This window comes from Ursus arctos, unplaced genomic scaffold (assembly GCF_023065955.2).
Source record: "Ursus arctos isolate Adak ecotype North America unplaced genomic scaffold, UrsArc2.0 scaffold_1, whole genome shotgun sequence".
Taxonomy (NCBI): domain Eukaryota; kingdom Metazoa; phylum Chordata; class Mammalia; order Carnivora; family Ursidae; genus Ursus; species Ursus arctos.
The window spans coordinates 79,922,567-79,942,764 of NW_026622763.1; the positions used below are offsets into that span (position 1 = coordinate 79,922,567).

The following is a 20,198-nucleotide window of genomic DNA, read 5'->3' on the forward strand; positions in this document are numbered from 1 at the left end:
TTAAGTAGCCATCTTCCCTTTTGGAGACCAGTGCCGTTTATCCAATTTTTAAATTCATTATTATCTTGAATGCCGATTGTGAGTTGTTGTTGTTGTTTTTAATTACCTAGGAGTTTTCCTAATAAGCTAGATAAGAGGGAAAGCAAAAGATCACAACACACCGGCTCTTGGGAATGGGTTAGTCTGAGTTCTTCAGTTGCCTTAACAGAATCTGCCCAGAAATATGGTTATATATACATATTTTTAAATAATTTACCCACTAATGGCTCAGTCGATTAAGCATCTTCTGCTCAGGTCATGATCTCAGGATCTCAGAATCGAGTCCTCCATCGGGGTCCTTGCTCATCAGGGAGCCTGCTTCTCCCTCTCCCTCTGCCTGCCACTCCCCCTGCTTGTGTTCTCTCTCTCTGACAAATAAATAAATAAAATCTTTAATAAATAAATAGATAAATGCATACATAAGTAAATAATTTACCCATTAAATTGAACCAGACTCCATTTCTTTACACACGAAATAGACAATAAATGAAAAAATAAGTGTCACAACAACATTTTTGGTACAGTAAGTTCACTGTTCTTTCCATTTGTTGTGCATAATTTGAGTCCAGGAAAGGAATCAAAATAGAGCATAAGATTTCAACTTCCAGTTTATAAAAGAAGGAACTTTTAGTAACAATGAGATTGTGTAACAACACTGGGCAAAGATTTGAAGACTTTGGAAGGGCCATGCCCACACTCATCATCAAAGCAATGTGTTGTATTTGTTCACCTAATCTTCCCATATTTTCTCTAGATATTTTCACTTTAAAATAGACAATGTTTGGAGCCAGAGTAGGAGAGATTATGCAAATGTATGAATCTTAATGAGAAGTTCATTATTGAACATTTGACATGAATTTCAAGAAATGATAAAAGACCCTGGGATTTACGAGACTTAAAAGAAAAATCTCTGCTCGTGGAGAAGTTGGAAATTGCCAGTAAAAGAACTGAGACCCAAATGACAGCAGATAATGTATAAACCAGATTACATTATGCCCTATGGTAATGAATAGGAAATGGGGCACAGTGATAAGCTTGGAATGATGATCAATATTTGGAAAACTGAGATAGGCAAGAAGGTAATTAGGCCCATTATGGACACAGTTAACACAGATAACATAATTTGGGAAATTATACATTTGGATATCATGGGAAACTTTTTTTCTAGGCTAATGGATTTGCAATGATATCTATTAAAGCACATAAGACATTTTGCCTCTAGGGAAACTACTAAAAAAAATCAAATATACAAAATTTTCAGTTAAATGTAATCTAAAATAGAAAGACAAAGCAGGATATATTGGAGAATAAAGTGGTGTTGTGACTTCCTACTTGGAATTTATAATAGTTTTTCATTCAAAGAGTTTTAAGGCTATTAATTTCACATCACAACTCCCCATGAAGCAAGTAAAGCATTTCTATTGTATTTGCCCACGTTCATTGCTCATAATACAGCAATGCCAAATTGGTAATGAAAGCAAGCTATCTTGCCGAATTCCCGGCCTTCTTAAGTTTCATGCTGTGACCCCTGAATAGCATTGCAATCATTCTGATCCCCAATTTACTACTGGGCACAATTCCTTTATTTTAGAGGGAGGAGCACTAACTTAATTAATTTTCACTAAATGCCTTGAGGGCCATTGATGTTATTGAAATGTGCAAATTAATACATTATTTATTCTTAATTTATCATAAGTATTTATTAATTATAAAGCTCTAGCTGGGAGAAAAACTTGCCACGTATCTGAAAGTGAATACCTTCCCCAAAATAATTCCTTATGTTCTAATAAGAATGTATTGGAAGCAATTTCATCAATAATGAAAGATCCAATTACTGGGCTTCTGGATTAAGGCATTCTTCTATTGCAAGATTTTAATGCTAGAACGGGAAGTTCAAATATTGCCGATGAAATCTCAGACTAATTAAATGATTATAGCCTTAAGGAAAGGGCAACCGAGACTCCACTCTCAGTCTTCCCAATGATAGTCTGTATATACAGTGAACAGATGGGTACATATACCCTACTTCAAAAGAAAAAAAAATGTGAGGAGTTGTTTAAAAAAATCAGTTCAATTTTTGAATAAAAAAGAAATGATGTTATTTCTTCAGGAAGCCCTTTTCAGCTTTTTGCGGAAGGAATGGTTGTAGTTAAGAATGCAATGGTGGGGGCGCCTGCGTGGCTCACTCTTTAAGTGTCTGCCTTCGGCTCAGGGCGTGATCCTGGTGTTATGGGATCGAGCCCCACATCAGGCTCCTGTGCTAGGAGCCTGCTTCTTCCTCTCCCACTCCCCCTGCTTGTGTTCCCTCTCTCACTGGCTGTCTCTATCTCTGTCGAATAAATAAATAAAATCTTTAAAAAAAAAAAAAAGAATGCAATGGTGGACGGGCATCTGGGCGGTGCGGTCGGCTAAGCATCCAGCTCTTGGTTTGGGCTCAGTCCTGATCTCAGAATCGTGAGATCAAGCCCCATGTGGGGCTCCACACTCTGCACGGTCTGCTTGAGTTTCTCTCTCCTTCGTCCTCAGCCCCTCCCCCTGCTCACGCACACTTACGCATGTACACTCTCTCTCAAATAAATAAATATGACTTAAAAAAAAAAAAAAGAAGAATGCCATGGTGGACGCAACCAAATGAATTGTGCTAGGCCTTCACTCGTTCAGATGTTTAGAGGTGACACAGAAGTCTAGTGACAGTAATTATCTTCATGAGCGTATACTCTGGGCAGTTACTCTTCCGTGCTTGTCCTACCGTTTTACAGATTAGGAAACTGAAGCACGGAGGGGTTAATAACTCGGGAAATGAGTGGCAGAATGAAGGTTGTTGGCATGTTTCCCATCTTCCCCTCTTACTTGCTATTAACAATGCTCTAGACTTTTGTTCTCTATTATTCAAATCACCTGCCCATAAGGAACCAACAGCAGTTTGCAGCCATGGGGCAGGAGTCCAAGACTGAATCAGAGAAACCAGGGTCCTCATCCAAACAACCTTCCAGGAAGGACTTTCTGTTTTGTAATATGTTGACATGGGACTTTCTATCTAGAAGGTAGGGGCAACGGCTTCTTGGGGTGTGAAGGATCGGTTTTGTAATGGCACCTGTTGATGTAGACAGTAGCTCTCAAGCCACCTGTTTCATGCCCATTTCTCACATGGAGAAGTCTTTAGTCCTTTATATCTTTCGTCTTGTGGTGTGTGTCCATGCTCTTCATAACACTGTATTTTTCTGGATGACAGGGAGTAGTGGATCTGTCTGAGGACTGGTGGGCCACAAGACATGATCCTGAAATTTCCCTCTACTCTTTGTGGGGAAGGCTTCTGGAACTCAGCCAAGCCAGTCCTTCCTTCCTTTAGGAACAGATGAATCTTCAAAAGTGCTATAACATCTTTTTAAAAAATGTGATATCAGTGATATCTCCTTTTGAGGCTTTTAAGGAAAAATTTGGCACATGAAACTTTAAGAATATTTTTATCATATGACCTTGAGAATAATTTTTGTCATGTAAGATCCCTCTTTTAGCACCCTGGATAACTGTTCTATCTTTTGTTTAAAGAAGTTTATGTCTGTCAAGTTCATGTGTCTGATGGAAAGATGAGTTTATCTGGATCTTAGAGAACACGTCACTGGACATAGAAGTCATAAGTTAAAAAAATAAAGCTTTGCTAATAAAGTTTGAAAGAAGATTTATTCCTTGGCATTGGCAAGTAAGTGAGGTTGGCCTGGAAATCATTGAACAATCGTAGTAAGATTAGTTCTGTAGATGCTCAAAATGGGACAAGTCAGTGCTCAAATTTGGACAGAGTCCACCCACCCTGAGACTGATAACACATGGTATTCATAGATCACTCTCTCAGACAATTGCTTAAAATCAGCCACAGCCACTGCAGAGGGAAATGTGAGGAGTCATCGTATTTTGGGGTGACTTCAATGAGCTAGAGTGACTGAGGTTTTGAATTTGATTAATTACTTTACATTATCCCTTCAGAGAGACCTCTACTTTTAATGGGAGCCTAGAAAAAATATAATTTGTGTAAATGGTTAGGCTAAAAATAGACAGTGAATCTTCCCATTCTAAAAGCTACAGAATTTTCTAGGTAATGTCAACCTAAGTTTGAATTGGTGAGGATAAGAATAAGGGAAGGGGGATTAAATGGGACCATTTATTGTACTGTGTACAATCTTTACATGGTAGGGTACTTCATTCCAAGTGCCTTGTTGGAATTTAGTGCTGATCCCCCATCAATTAATATAATAATCCCTTGCACAACCAGTAACATGAACTTGTCCTTCTGTCGGCAGCCCTGGGACACCTAGAGGAGATGTGGAACCCTGGTCAAAGCCCACATCAGAGTCTTCTTTCATTTAGAACTTCAGTTCGGTGCCCCTGCAAATCCTTGCAGAGGTCATCTTGATTTCAGGTTTTCCTCTCGCTTCAGCCTGCCATGGCTACATCCTGTTGACTCCCCGGGAATAAATATAAACATTTTTTCCAAGCCTGAAAAACCCTGAGTTCACATTTACAACCTAGGACTCAACCAGTTTTGCTTTTAATTTTCCTATGAACTACATCCAATATAGCTAGGTTGTAATTTTGGCCAACGTTAGTTGGTGCTTCTAATTTGTGGCTTCTGTTTATTTTTGTAAAGTGAATTAATTGCCGGCTCTATGAATCCAGCAAAATCCATGAATCCTTAATGTTAAGTTTGCTTAGGATGAGTAACAATGTATTTGTTCCTCCTCAAATATGACTTCTTGCGGGGCTTCAGATGAGCTCCTTTTAGATAGCGTGCCTTATATCTTGGATGATTTATTCTCTTTCATGTTCCCTAGAATTTATCGCACAAGGTTGACATGAATACTTACAGTTTGGACTCTAATATAATCTCCTGAATGGCAATTAATAAATAAAAGATGGTTACTATTGTTGACAGAGGAACTAGGCTTTCTCAGATAGTGTTCTTCATCTTCTTGTTTTCACCAAACTTCATGTCAGACGTCCCTAGGGGTTGATGGTGTAAAATATTTTCTGTAAACTCCAAAGCTTTTACTGTTGCTTCAATACCCCAAACCTCTATGTTGCCTTTTGTTTTCTTGTCAGAAACGATCTTATCCAATTCCTGCTTCTTCCACTTGCCTTCCTTCCTGAGAGTATTAGAAGTATGCCTCTTCGTGGATTTAGCAGTAACAGTCTCGGTGTTTGTGACTTGCGAGTAGCATCTGAAATTTGTCCCTGAAATTTCTTGTAATTTTTTTTCACTTAATCTCATCTCTTGTGTTGATCAAAGATACACTGTCGCCCATAAAATGCAGTGTTTTTTGTCATCATGCATATTGTTCCAAGTGCAGAATTGTCTCCCGTAAGTTAATGATGAAACTAGAATTATAGCGACATCTGATCTTTGGAGTTTGCCTGCTTGGCCGGTCTCATCAGCACTCATCTGGACAAATGCTCTTCTTCTCCAGATGAGGACTCTGTGGGCCAGTTTAAGTAGCTCGACTCTAATCAAGGAGAGGGCAGAGGCCAAGTTTATCTTCAGGCAGCACAGAGCAGAAATGCCGGAGTGAGGCGGCCTGAGGACGTTCCCAGCTCTGACGTACAGTGGGTGTGTGATTTTATACCAGCAATTTCTCTGCTCTGTGCGTGAGTTCCCTCGTTTACAAAATGGGGTTAACAATAATAACTGTCAGGATTATAGTAAGGTTATACAGGTAAAGCACTTAGAATGGGACGAAGCTTGTCATGCAATGTTAGCTATTAGAATTATTATCATTATTCTGACGACTTTTAGCATATTTAGAACATATGGAAAAGAGGCCTTGAGTAAGGTACTTTATGTACATAATCCTTAGTATGTACTCAGTCTGTATCTATTGAAAAACTGCGAAGTAGTTTACGCCCAGAAATGCAAACGTAGCCCCCGCGTGGTGATAACTTCCTTTGCAACTGGAAAGGATCATGAGAGTTAGCCCTGGTGGAGAAGGGCCCTGATATAATTCCTTCCTTCTTTAAAATAGTCTTTGTGCTGCTGGCATTTAGATAGCCTCATCCTGCTGTAGACAACCAGAAGCCTGGCTGTGGTGGGAAGGAAGGTCACGGCGTGGGGGAAGGGGGGCAGCTACACGGCCAAAGAGTGCCAATGAAAAATATTATATATCAGAAAACAAATTACTAAAATTCTCTCGGGTTTTATTTTCTTCTTTTTGGAATTATATATTACATTTAAAAATTGCTCTTTTTCTAGATACCCAAATAGAAATTCAATTTGGAACAATGAGCAGTGACACAGAAAAGTTGTTTTCTCTCTTGCTTTGCTTTATTTATTTATTGACTAAATAAATTGCATTCATGATACATTAATAGCCACTAGAGTAAAGTGTTTAATCATAAAAATTACTGTCATTTCAATGTTGATTTCTATGCATAGTATGTTACTCAATAATCACAAAAATAGTCATGGACATAGTAAAACTACAATGTAGGGATGCCTGGGTGGCTCAGTCAGTTGAGTATCCGATTCTTGATTTTGGCTCAGGTCATGATCTCAGGGTCATGAGATTGAGCCCTGCTTTGGTCTCCGTGCTCAGCGGGGAGTCTGCTTGAGATTCTCTTCCTCTACCTCTACCCCTCCCCCCTCCAAAGCTCTAGCTCTCTTTCTCTAAAAAAATAGATCTTAAAAATAAAAAGCTACAATGTGGGGAGTGCTTAGGGTGGGCATTGTGAGAGAAACACTCATCATCCTAGATGCCCTGTGTGTGTGTGCGTGTACAATCTCTGTAGACCGCTAGAAACTGTCAAATTCATATATATCTGTGTACGTGCATATATACCCATAGGCATATTTATTTAATACATATTATCATTTTAAATCTTACCACAACTCTACATAAAAGGAAACTAAGGCTCTGAGAACCCAAACCACCTGTTCAAAATCACAAGAAGTTGGCAAAGCTGGGGTTGAACCCCAAACCCTACTCACTCAACACCCCCTTTTTTAAGATGCCCAAACAAATATTTTTGGAACAACAGACTTTTCCACTACACCACACTGTGCCTCATTCGGGAAAGGGTGATGTTTTGCCCTTTCTTTTCCAGAATCGCCAAGCAAAGATTTCGGTCCAACCCTGGGTTTGAAGAAGTCCAGTTCCTTGGAGAGCCTCCAGACTGCGGTTGCTGAGGTCAGGAAGAACGAACTTCCCTTCCACAGGCCCCGGCCGCACATGGTTCGCGGCCGCGGCTGCAACGAGAGTTTCCGGGCAGCCATTGACAAGTCCTATGACGGGCCCGAAGAGCTAGAAGCTGGTAGGACAAAGTGCTTCCTTACCCGGTTCCTTCATCTCATTATCATCCGCGAATCATAGGCAAGGATGTGTGCTTAACGACAAAGAAAAATGATTTAAGGATCACAATTATATTTTTGATATTAAAAGTAATTCATTTTCCTGATATGTTTTGCCCTTTGGCTTAACGAACATGGAATTGGCTAACACAATATGCAATTTATTTGACAGTGTGAACGCGAGAGAAATGTTCTCCTTCACTCTCCTACAAGGACCAACTGTCATTTCCCCTTAGGGTAGGAGCACTAAGTATGCATTTCTTGACGTTCTTATTGGAGTCATTAGAAGCAGCCTCAGCCTGAGGACTGACTATTAATTGGGTAGAAGCAGTTGGGTTACATGCGTCCTCAGAAACTTCCCCTGGAGATAAACTTGCTGTTTGTTTGCCAGCATATGGCTTTCGCAGCCGATCGAGGTTGGCAAGCTGGCTTTCAGAGCTCCTCATGTTTTACCGCGTATCAAACCTTTCATACCACTGGCTGAACCAGTTGTTCCCTCCTCCCAACAGCAAACCTTCCTGAAGTAACCAGATTTAGGCAGTTGTCTCTTCAAAGGGTACAAGTAGCCACATGGAAGGGTAGAACTCTGGAGTGTTTTAGTCATTCCTCTGTATTTTACATTTAACTTTTCTTGATACACTAACTGTGACTGCCCCTGACCCACACGTATTGATTTTTCTCTCCGTACAGACGGTCTGTCTGATAAGAGCTCTCACTCTGGCCAAGGAGCTCTGAATTGTGAATCTGCCCCTCAGGGGAACTCTGAGCTGGAGGACGCAGAACATAAAGCCAGGAAAATCAAAAAACCAAAAGAGAAGGAGAAGAAGAAGGAAAAGGGCAAACTGAAAGTCAAGGAGAAAAAGCTGAAAGAAGAAAATGAAGACCCAGAGAGGAAAATAAAGAAGAAAGGCTTCGGTGCCATGCTGAGGTAGGGTGTGCTGGGAAGGCACAGCGGGCTTGGTCTTGCTTTTTGGTTTCTCCTGGTGAAATCACTCATCTGTGTGTATCCAGAAAAAAATGGCAAGCTTTCCCTCCTTTTTAGCTAAATGCGTAAAAATCTCAACAGTGAGGGTGCGTGGTCCTTTCCTTCAGAAGCAGAAGGAGCCTTCCTGGGTGGCTCCCCAGCCTCCTGGTGATGACAGGAGGCTGTGATCAATTTGCTGTGAACGGAAGGCTGATGCCTGGTAGAGGCCTGGGCTGTGCTCGCAGCCCTTGGTACCGAAGCGTGATGCGGGTGAATTAAATGTGTCTTCCATCCATGTAGGGAAAGCAAGAGGTGAGGGAGTCCCCACCCATTGCGTCTACAACACCCTGTGTGAGTTGAAGAAGACAGAGTAGACGGACCTCACTCACCAGCCCTGTAGTTGAAGGTGCGTGCACGGCCCCGCCTGAGAGCACGTGAGCACCTGCAGAAGCACTGTGGTCAGTGGAGAGGTCACTGGGTCTGGAGTCAACCCCGTGCTCGTTCCAGGACCCTCCACACGTGAGCTGCCGGCCTTCATGTGCTGCTTAACTTCCCCAGGCCTTCCTGTCTTCACTTTCAAAGTGAGGCTAGCGGACCTGCTGTCCTAACTCAGTGGGGTTGTGAGACAAGATATCAGGTGCAGCCAGCCCATCCACGGGGCATGATCAGAAAGCAACTTTGTCTCCTCTCCTACAGCTGATTCCAAATCTGCTTTGTTGATACTGAAATGATGTCCACGATTCGATGACATCACTCCAGCTGATGCGTTCTGGTCACTTTCGATATTGAAACCACCTCTGTGTCAGGGTCTAAAATGCCAATCTAATATTAATCAAAACTTCCCGTCCCTACCCCTCAAGCCTCAACCCCAAGGAGGGCCCTGTGATGTGGTGGCAGGATTCCACCTTCTCCTGCTTCTCAGTCTCTGGACCCAGGGGAAGGGCGGGGCATTATTAAAACAAGGGTGGAGTTGTACTTAACTGGTGTCTGGATCTGGTCTAATCTGCCTGTCAGGGGACTTTGGTGGGCTACTTTTGTAGATTTTTCAGGGACTCCCTACTGCACCAGTTACTGAATAGGAGAAACATTTCCCTACTGACCTCCTGAGGCCCTCTGATCCTTAGCCTCTGACCTCAGGCACCCACCCTGGGGTCCCCCCTGCCCCAATAGACTTGGAAGGTGTCAGCTGGAGACGGCTGTGGCCTAACCTTCTGCAGCATCTACTACTCGGCTCACTGGAATTGCCTTCTCTTGCCCCTCCAAATGATAGAAACAGCCCATTCCCATTGCTCCCCTCTCTCCTCATCCTGCCATGGGGTGCCCCAACCAGCCTGGCATGTTCAGATTTCTCGGGCAGAGTCAAGCCCTGTTCGGTGCCTCCTCAGCTCTAGAGCCACATGCCAGACCTGAGCTTGTATTCCCGGGGAAGAGAGAGGACCAGGAACTCTGCAAGTCTCAAGCAAACAGGGAGGATGACCATCTCCTTTCATACAATTGCTTTCAAATTCTCTCAGGGGCAGTCTTGCAGCCTCCTTGCTTATTTTGTTGACGGCCAGAGGGGGAAGCACCCGGTTCCATTACTTTCTTTACTCCTACAACTTTCCATCGCAGAAAATTGCTCTCTCAGTCTCTACCCTTCTTTTTTCCAGGGGCTGAAGGTGAGGGATGGAAGGTGATGTTGGCTACCTCTTATTCAACTCTTAGGAGATATCTGTCTTTTTTTTTTAATAATAATTTTTTATTATGTTAGTCACCATACAGTACATCCTTAGTTTTTGATGCAGTGTTCCATGATTCATTGTTTGTGTATAACACCCAGTGCTCCATGCAATCTGTGCCCTCCTTACTACCCATCACTGGCCTATCCCAATCCCTCACCCCTCCCTTCTGAAGCCCTCAGTTTGTTTCCCAGAGTCCATAGTCTCTTGTGGTTCATTCCCCCTTCTGTTTCCACCCCCCCATTCTTCCCTTCCTTCTCCTACCGATCTCCCTGCTATTTCTTATGTTCCATTAATGAGTGAAACCATATGATAATTGTCTTTCTCTGCTTGACTTATTTCACTTAGCATAATCTCCTCCAGTCCCATCCATGTTGCTGCAAATGTTGTGAAATTGTTCTTTCTGATGGCTGAGTAATATCCCATTGTATATATGGACCACAACTTCTTAATCCAGTCATCTGTTGAAGGGCATCTCGGCTCCTTCCACAGTTTAGCTATTGTGGACATTGCTGCTATGAACATTGGGTGCATATGGCCCTTCTCTTCACTACGTCTGTATCTTTGGGGTAAATACCCAGTAGTGCAATTGCTGGCTCATAGGGTAGCTCAATTTTTAACTTTTTGAGGGACCTCCACACTGTTTTCCAAAGTGGCTGTACCAACTTGCATTCCCACCAACAGTGTAAGAGGGATCCCCTTTCTCCACATCCTCTCTAACATTTGTTGTTTCCTGCCTTGTCAATTTTTGCATTCTAACTGGCGTAAGGTGGTATCTCAATGTGGTTTTGATTTGAATTTCCCTGATGGCTAATGATTTTGAACGTTTTTTCACATGTCTGTTAGGGAGATATCTGTCTTAAGAATACTAAGTGGCAGTCGTCACCAGATATTTTTAGTTTGGGATTTTCTTTTTTTTAATTTTTTTAAAGATTTTATTTATTTATTTATTTATTTATTTATTTATTTATTTTAGAAAGAGAGAGAAAGCACATACGTGTGAGAGGGGGAGGGGCAGAAGGGAGGGAGCCTCAAGCCGACTATGCACTGAGCATGAAGCCCGAAGCAGGGCTAGATCTCAGGACCCTGAAATCATGACCTGAGCCAAAAGCGAGAGTTGGATGCTTAACTGACTGAGCCACAAGTCTGGGATTTTCAACTGAAATTCCAGACAGAAACAGAAATTTCTATTTCATATCTGTTATTCATATATATTATATGAATATAAATATAATCTATTATTATATATAAATATGGAAAGAGAGAGAGAGACTCCTTGAAACTGCAAAATCACATTTAGGTAACACAGATAATATTGACACCAGTGGGACAAATCTCTCAAAAGACATTGGTTTGTTTTTCCTGGTGGTGTCTATAGACTCTGTCTTCCCATTTGACGTTTGAATGTTAAACTCGCCCCTTTTCCAGGTAATTAGAACGATTGCCAGAATTTGTGGGCTGTGCTTTACGCATCCTGATAATAATGACACACACGGTCCAAATATATAGATGAGTATTGCCTTTGAATTTGTGGAGGTCAGAGGTTAACAGTGCGGGCTCTGCATGTGAAATGCTAAATTCAATCCCAGCTCTTCTAGTTACCTATCTAGGTAGCATTCAGCGTGCCATTTAATCTCTGTGTCTCAGTTTTCTCATCTGAAAAATGGGAATAATAATAGAATATACCATTGTTATGAGAATTATATTTGTTTAGTTACATGTAACATGCTTATAGAACAGCACCTGGCAAGAAATACACATTCAGTAGATGTAAATTACTGCGGTAAGCAGAATACAGGCCTCCTAAAGATGTCCATATCCCAATCCCTAGTACCTGTGAATGTGTGATGTTGCATGACAAAGGAGAGCTATGGTGCAGATGGGATTAAAGCTGCTCATTGGCTGACCTTAAGATGAAGGTGATTATCCTGGATTTCACTCCTTGGCCAAGAGTGATTATGAGGAGCCGTAAAAGTGGAAGAGGAAGATGTGATTGTGGAGGAAAGGTACAGAGAAATGCAATGTGGCCAGCTTTGAGATGGAGGGAGGTGGCCATGAGCCAAGGAATGAGGGCAGCCTCTAAAAGTTGGAAAGGACAGAGGAGTGGATTCTGTCTGAAGAGTCTCTAGAAAAGAACCCAGCCTGCCAAATCCTTAACTTTGGCCCATTTCTGTTGTTTAAGCCATTAAGTTTACAGTACTTTTTTTTACAGCATCAATAGAAAACTAACATAGTTGTTATAATTATTAGTAGTACTTCTACAATATCATCGTAATTTATAAGGAAACAATTTCCTCTTTAAGGTGTTAGAGAAAAAAAGACCATATTTAACTAGAGTAGTCTATAAATACAAAAGCTATTAGAGTTTCACATATCCCATTTTCTAGAATATTACTAAAGTAAGCCTTCACTTTATATTTGGTTTCAGATGACTCGATCTGGCAGATTCATACTCTGTTGCCCATAATACAGAGCCCGCTATTCCTTTCGTTGTCCAATATTCGCTGTATTTGCCTGTGGTGGAAATCACAGGTTCTAGATCCTTTAGACCTCTAGCAACTCTGTTTTGTTTCCTTCTACTGTTTTAGCAAAATGAAGATCTGAAAGGTGGTGTTTGATTTTCTCTCCCGTGTAAAAATAGCAGCTGTTTTCCGTAGCCTTTGCATCTGAGTTGGAGAGCATATCGGAGCTGCTGCTGTGTGCACATTTTCAACAACAAAGAACACAAAAGCTGTTACCATTAGCCAACAGATTTTGCTTTACTTCTCATCTGCTGCTCAGATGCTATTGACTTAGTTTCTTTCTTATTTAAAAAAGATTGATGGCTTTCAGGTTCTCTAGGAGGTAGATGTGTGGCTTCGATATATATTATTTTTTCCATTATCTGCATTTCACAGCCGCTCTCCTGACATGGAGCTTTAGTGCACGTTGTGCCATGGACAGTGGCACCTGGCCAAAGGCATGAGCGGGGACCGAAATGGTCTCCCTCTCCTCACCAAGCCATGCATCGTGAAAGTGCGAATGTGTTAGCAGTGACTTTGCTCCGGCTTATACAAAGCTAAGTGTTGTGTGCTTTTCTGATATTAGCCGGTCCATTCATGTTACTGATATGTAGTCATACAGTTTAGCTCATTAGTTAATTTGACCTACCCCTGATCCTTTTGAAAAAATATGGGGAATCTCGTTAATTCATATCTTTAAATGTGTCGTCTGGTTCCAGTATGCTTAATGCTCTGCTGATTTCAGAATTTCCTCCTGGTAGATTCAACTGTGGCTCTGACACAAGCGATGAATTGTTATGGAAAAAGATGCAGATCAGGAACCTACCAACTTTGTTAGTTTCCCTGAATCCTCTGTTTACCTGCTGTTGAAAGAGGACGTCAGGGGATCAAGATGCTTAAGTTTTTTCAAGATGTGTTTGGCTTCCCCAGGGCACTGTACTCTTCGTGGCACCAGCCTGTAGAAAGAATGCCTGTGGCTCCTTGCAGCCAAAGGGTGAAGCTCAGACCCCCTCAGTAGACAAGCCAATTGCTATCAGCCCTCAGGCGTTTTCCTGGGGGTCTAGCAGATCTTTTCTAAGCACTGGAGAGAAATATCCTTTGGCTAACAAAATCTTGCCCTGTCTAGAGCAGAAAGCCCAGCATTAAGTCCCTGATTTCTTAATTATTTAATAACTATGTGGATCTTTACGTTCTTTAAACTGAATTCTGTCGTAGATCTGTGTTTACAATCCATTTCTTTATGTCATAGTTGCTGTCATTTCCTTTTGATATTCTAGGCTACTCACATCAAAGACCTTTGAATTTTCACCTTGTGCTGGACCCTGAGTGGAAAACCTTGATGTTGATCAAGTACCTTTTCTACACCCTTTGTGTGCTTTGGTACCTAAAGGAATTGTGCTAGTAAATTCCTTTTTAATGGATTAACAAATAACAAAGTGCTATACCTGCCAAGAGAAAACTTCATCTCTTTTAAAAATTTGTCTGCCCCTAGTTGTTAACTAATAACATACGTTGAATGTTTATTCTTTGCCAAGCACCCTCATAATTAGTCTTCATTTATTCCACATTATTTACTGAATGCTTATTTTGCATCAGGCACTGTTCTAGACCCTGGGCATACAGTGAAGTCCTTGCTTTTATGGTTTGTTTGTTTTGGGTGTTTTTTTTTTTGTCTTAAAAAAGGAAGGAAAACTCAAAGACTTTTGAATTTCTTTCAGTGAGTTTAAAACAAAACAAGCAAAATATCACATAAACATGTAAAGTACTGGTAGCAATGGATTTCCCAGGGAGAGGTGGGACATCCGCCTCGGCTCCCTCTGGGACAAAGCACTACCTTGTCAACTTGAGGGAATCAATAGTCAGTTTCTTTGGTGCCGAGCAAGCCATCCAGGCTACAGCTCTTGTGTACTTTGCATCCCAGTGACGAGGAGAGAATAAACACTAACTCAAAATGATTGAGATTATTTCGGACTGTAGTAGGTGTGTTATGAGGCAGGCGGAGGGAGAAGGGATGGCGTCCTCTTCCCCACAGTGACTAACTGCCTCTGCCCAGGCTACACTGAATTTCAGCAGATTTGTTATCAGAACCGAGCATGCTGTGGTACTAACGCCAAATCGCTTTATGCCTGCTCTTTTTTTTTTTTTTTTTTTGCAGCATATGAATATAAGGTTATTTTTAAACCAACTTCACATAAAGCTGTAACAAAACGCTAACCCAAATTGTGTCTGTTTTAGTACGCAAAGCCCTATTACACCTGAGGCAAACATTCTGAAGACACGTGGGCTTTCATCTGAATGACACACTAGATTTGCAGCTGTGTGTGTCCACTCTGTTCCTCCTGGCCCATCAGTGGGATGTTCCTTTTTTCTATTCTTTTTTTTTCTTCTTTTCTTTCTTTCAAATAGGCTCCACACCCAATGTGGGGCTTGAACTCACGACCGGAAGATCAAGAGTCACATGCTGTACTGACTGAGCCATCCAGATGCCCCAGTTGGATACTCTCATTGTTTCTTCTTAACTCAGCTGACGTAGGTATACCTCAATGGTACACTGGTTCAGTTTCTACATAGAGAAGACTAGATTATGAACCCTAAGAGGGCATAGGTTTTTTTTTTTAATCTAAAGGCATCAACTTTTTATTTCTAAGCTTTGCAAGGGCTAAAGCATCTATGTTTCATTTGTTTTATACTAAAAGATTCTATTTTATTGAAACCGAGGCAACTCTATATAATGATATCTTGCCGTGGATCATTTTAAAAAGAACACTTCTACACACACACACGCACGCACGCACATGCACACACACACACACACACCCCTTCTTCCTCCACCACAAACAACACAGACATCATCACCATTAAATTTGTACTTCAACTAGTTAAAAACCTGTCCCTTACAACCTCTGTGGCTTTCATGAATCCCTTTGAGTCTTAGTATACTCAGCAGTGAATTGGGGATAATAACACATCCTCTCCAAGCTGTTGTGAAGTTGAAGTTAATTTATGTAAGCAAAGCTGTCAGTATGGTGCCTGACTTGGTAGGCTTTACTTCTTGTCTTCCCGCAGGGCCCCAGTCAGCCAGCCAGCCATCACTCTTTGACTTGGAGCCCCCTAAATTTCTGTTTCAATTTTTAAATTTATCCTCTAATTGCTATTTTGTATTTCAGGTGAGCATGCTATGTGTTCTTTAGACTGGACAGTTTTCTTAATAAGCCGTAAGAAGTAATGACATAACTAAAATCATTCAATCCTTTCTATTTTATAAGCTTTGGGTCACTCCTTTCTAAATATAACCTTGAACTATTTTCAGAGGTTATCTAATAATTTGGTGGCATTGAATACAAATAGAAAGGGGATTCAGATGGAGGAGCAGGGTTTTTTTTTCTTTTCTACTTTTTTCCTTCATGTATTTTTGACCAGAGTGTATGGATGGGTTTTTGACTTGATATTCTCAATGCATGGCTCATAGTTATTTCATTGGGCTGCCTTGGAAGTTGTCTTATAATACGTTACCCGTAAAGATACATTTTGACTTGATTTTTAAATTAGGTTAGATAGAGACTGAATACTTAAATCTCCAGGGAGCATGACATCTGTCGTACATTTCTCCTCTTTACCTTGATCCCATAACGGCTGTTATAGGTCTCATGTACAATAAATGTAATGTGGCTGTGCCTGTCATTACCTCTTTCTAGATAGTGGTTGTAAAATATCTGGGTATCCCTTCAACTTTATGGGTATGAAGGGCAACCTATCTAATGTAGCCAGGCCAATGAAATTTTAACAGTCATTTCCCCAAAGGCAAAAGGCCAACAACAGGCTAGAGATAAGGTGCTTTGCTTCATGAAGTAGAGGCCAGTTTGAAACATGAAATTTCAGATGAAAAATGAAAGCCGAAGTAGGTCAAAGTTCTTAATTCAGCTGCAAGCTGTATATAGAAATACATTGAAACCAGGAAACCTTACAGGTCAGGGCAAAATGGCTGCATATATTGAGCCTGAGAGAAATATATGACTGGCAAAAAAATAAATTTGCATGTCAAAGGCTACTCACAGGTGCAACCATCCATCCTCCTCCATGGCTCACTATGATTGAGCGGAAAAGGGATAGAAGCTGAAAACACATTGAAATTTTGTTAGGCTCCTTTTTTGTCTTTTTGGTAACTGAATTTTCTCACCTCACAGTCCATCTTAAATTATTTACTTTCTCTTTTACGATATGAGCCATGAATATTTTGTTTCCTCATTTTGTTAATTTGCCAATTTCCCTCTGAGCTAAGTGCCCTAGCAATTTTAATTTTTCATTCGAGTTAGGAAGAGCAATGACCCCCCCCCCCTTTTTTTTTCATTACTACTATCACAGGCCTGGGCTCAGAATGCTACTTTTTATGACCAGCAGTGTTGAGCCCATAATGGAATTGCAAAGTAGAGAGTGTAATATACCGATATTGACTTCCATTAAACCCAGTGGTGTGATCGCTGATAATATTTATATATTTATGTATTATACATCCTAGCTTTGTTCGTTTGCAACTAAGCACCAGAGAGGAAAATTAGCATCATAATAGGAATAGATTGCAAACTGGAGAATGTAAAGAAGTGGAGGGAGAGCCTCAGTAAATAGGGCAAGTGAGAGAAAATGATGAGGGTAGAGGCAAGTATGGTAACTAAAGGGTATAGGTTAAATTTGGATCAGACAAATTTAGGGTTGTGTGGCCAGCATTTATTTCTTACATGACAGAAGACCCAGAGAGAGACGGGCTGCTTGTCTGATAGGCTGAGCACATAGGCAAATGAGCCACCACAGTGCCCAGCATGCAGAGTTTGTTTGGTGTTTGACTTTAATAATTTTTTTCAGCTGTCACGCATGTCTGCAAATGTTTGTTTATCATTCTGTCTGTTTTCTTCGAGTATATGTTCATAGAGGGGCGAGGGGCATAGATGGAGTTAATTAGTATACAAATGTATGGGTAGCTTGCTTTCAAAATCATTTGAAAAGCTGATTGCTGTTCATCGCCTTCCTCTCCTACCGTATGGAAGCTCGATCCCTCTGGAGCTCTGTTTATGGCTGCCCAAAGCAGGATGGTTTTCTCATACTTTTCATAATAACAAATGATCGCGTAGAATGTCAACCAAAAGGCTGATTTGTTTAATTAGGGTTCTCTTCTTCTCTTAATATGCGTGCACAACTCCCATTAACGTTAATGTGAATTACGAAAGAGCACCGAAGAAAAATAGACCCCTTTATCTCATTACTTTTCTTGGATAATGAAGTTTAGATTTGTTAACAGATCAGAACAAAAGTCCAGTGGAAAAAAAAATCGGCTTAACTTTTAAAGAAATTGATATGCTATAAAGAACTTTCACAGGCACTAAAGTGGAAGATACACATTAATAAATAAACTTCATTAGCATTTAAGGTGAAATATAATCATTTAAAATGCTGGATTAAGAAAATGCAAAGGATTTCCTAATGGACCTATTTGCATACTCATATTAAATAACTAATAAAACATATTAACAGGTTTATTCATATATATAAACACAAGATCCTAGTTGAGACTGCATTTGCCTAATTTGCTTTGTACCATGTCCAGCACAATGTCATGTCCTTGTGCAATGTTTACTTAATACTATTAGATAATGACATGTATAGATTTAATAATTTGCTTGAGGGAAAAATGAAATTAGTTCTTTGTTTAGCACCTTTTATCTGAGAACTTCAATGTAATTTACCAACATCCATCTTTAAGATGTATGGGAGATAAGGGTGGCAAATAGTAGCTTTACTTTGCAGGTAATAAAGAATGAGACATTGAGAAGTGAATCCACCTGCCTAGAGCCAGACTTTGAACTGATAGCAATACCAAGTCCCCTCTTAATCTTCGCCGCTACTGTATTAGCGTCTAAAAATGCAATGACACCAGCCACAGTTCTGTATGTACTTTCATACACCCTGTAGAACCCATACTTTTTTATTTTTGCTATTCATTGGATTTTCCTGTCTCAAGTCAATATATGAAACAGCAATTTAATAACATGAGATGATTCATAATTAAGGGAAAAGACCCTGAATCTTTGGCATAAAAACCATATAAGAAAGAGGCTTCCCAGAACAATTACAGATAGATATAGGAGATACACAAATTGAAAAATGGATAGGAGATACACAAATATTATTGGATTGCACATCTAGGACTATTATCGCAACCATGCTAAATAATATCTAACGAAATTTTGGAGACAATCCAATTTTGCTTCTCCAGCCTGATGCTGATCATTTCTGCATGGTGGCCTTGCCCCAACCTCAGCTTCAACGTGGCTGAAATCTAATTCGTCATCCACCCATCTAAGTCACCAGCTCATCCTGATGTTCCTGACTCTGTAGGAGGCACTGCCGGGAATCCTGCGGCGTCCGTCCGAGATGCCACTCTCTTGCTTTTCCCTCCCCTCCGTTAGCCAGCACTCCTGTTGATGCTTGCAAAATGCTGTCTTTGACATCTCTGACGCTTTCTCCGTCTCCCTGCCGTTCGCTAACCATGGCCTTTGTTGTTTATGACTAGATCGTTTCAACAAACTCCTAGCTGCCTGCTTTCTTCCTTTCCTCAATTCCAGTTCATCTAGACAGAGCCAGCAGCCATTTATTCATTCGGGTATCAGCTATTTAATGAAAACCTTCTGCACTAAAACGCCTTATAGCCTAGTGGCCAGGAACAGATCCTCTGAGATCAAATCTACTTAGGTTCAAATCCCAGCTCCATTTCTTTGTAGCTGTCGGTCCTTCAGCACCTACTTAACTACTCTGTGCTCAGTTTCCTCTTCTGTAAACCTGGAATAATAATGACATCTACCTAATAGAGTTGCTTTGAGAGTGATTCCGATGATATATGCAAAATGCCTGACACATAGAATGTTCTGAAAATATAACCTATTCTGCTCTAGGAGCCAAGATGTTACCAGTTACCAAGTCATTCTCAAAAATCCAGCTGTCCTCTAGAGCCCTCTACAGAGCTTGTTAAAATTAGAGATTACTGGACCTTACATCAGAGATTCTAACTCAGTAGGTCTAGGATGACATCTGGGTATCTCTGATGGTTCTGATGCAGCCCATCCTGGGAACCCCCACTTGGGAGCTGTGAACTCCTAAAGTTCAAACTATTGAGGTTGGCATTCAATACCCTTTGTATTCTTACCCCAATTTATTTTTCTCTTATTGTTTTTAACTGTTCCTTTGTGCAAACTCACCACTCTAATCAGATGACTCACTATTACTCAAAACAAGCTTTGCGAAGCGCTAAGATGGCGCCCTCTTTTAGGATGATCTCCCCTCTCTCTCTTCCTCCCCCTTCCTCCCGTCCTCTCTACCCCCTCTGTCCCTCTCTCTCTGAGTCCTGCCAGACTTCTGAAGCCCACCTTAAGCCCCATCCCCCTTATGTATCCTTCTTTGACCTGCATTTCTCTCTTTCTCTTCAAAACTCCTACATCCCAAGTCTTCTCATTTCGGACTTCCCATAGGCAGACTTGGGGTTTAGTTTAGGCTTTACATGTGTGTCTCCTGTCCTCAGTGGGGTCAGACATTCCTCTAAACAAAAGGGCTTCCTCACAGTGCTTTGCTCAGCGTTGGCCCTTACTAAGCTTGTGCTG

General features: G+C 41.0%; 1 protein-coding gene across 7 annotated transcripts in view; it reads left to right on the plus strand.

The window, feature by feature from the left end:
• The window catches only part of PARD3B (par-3 family cell polarity regulator beta), a 980,939-nt gene that overhangs the window by 683,145 nt on the left and 277,596 nt on the right, over positions 1-20,198 (plus strand). For all 7 annotated transcript variants that reach the window (XM_044381230.3, XM_026492130.4, XM_057304240.1 and 4 more), the window contains 2 exons: positions 7,129-7,335; positions 8,063-8,300. In XM_044381230.3, the coding sequence (XP_044237165.2) occupies positions 7,129-7,335; positions 8,063-8,300 (445 nt within the window). The remainder of the gene's footprint in view (positions 1-7,128; positions 7,336-8,062; positions 8,301-20,198) is intronic.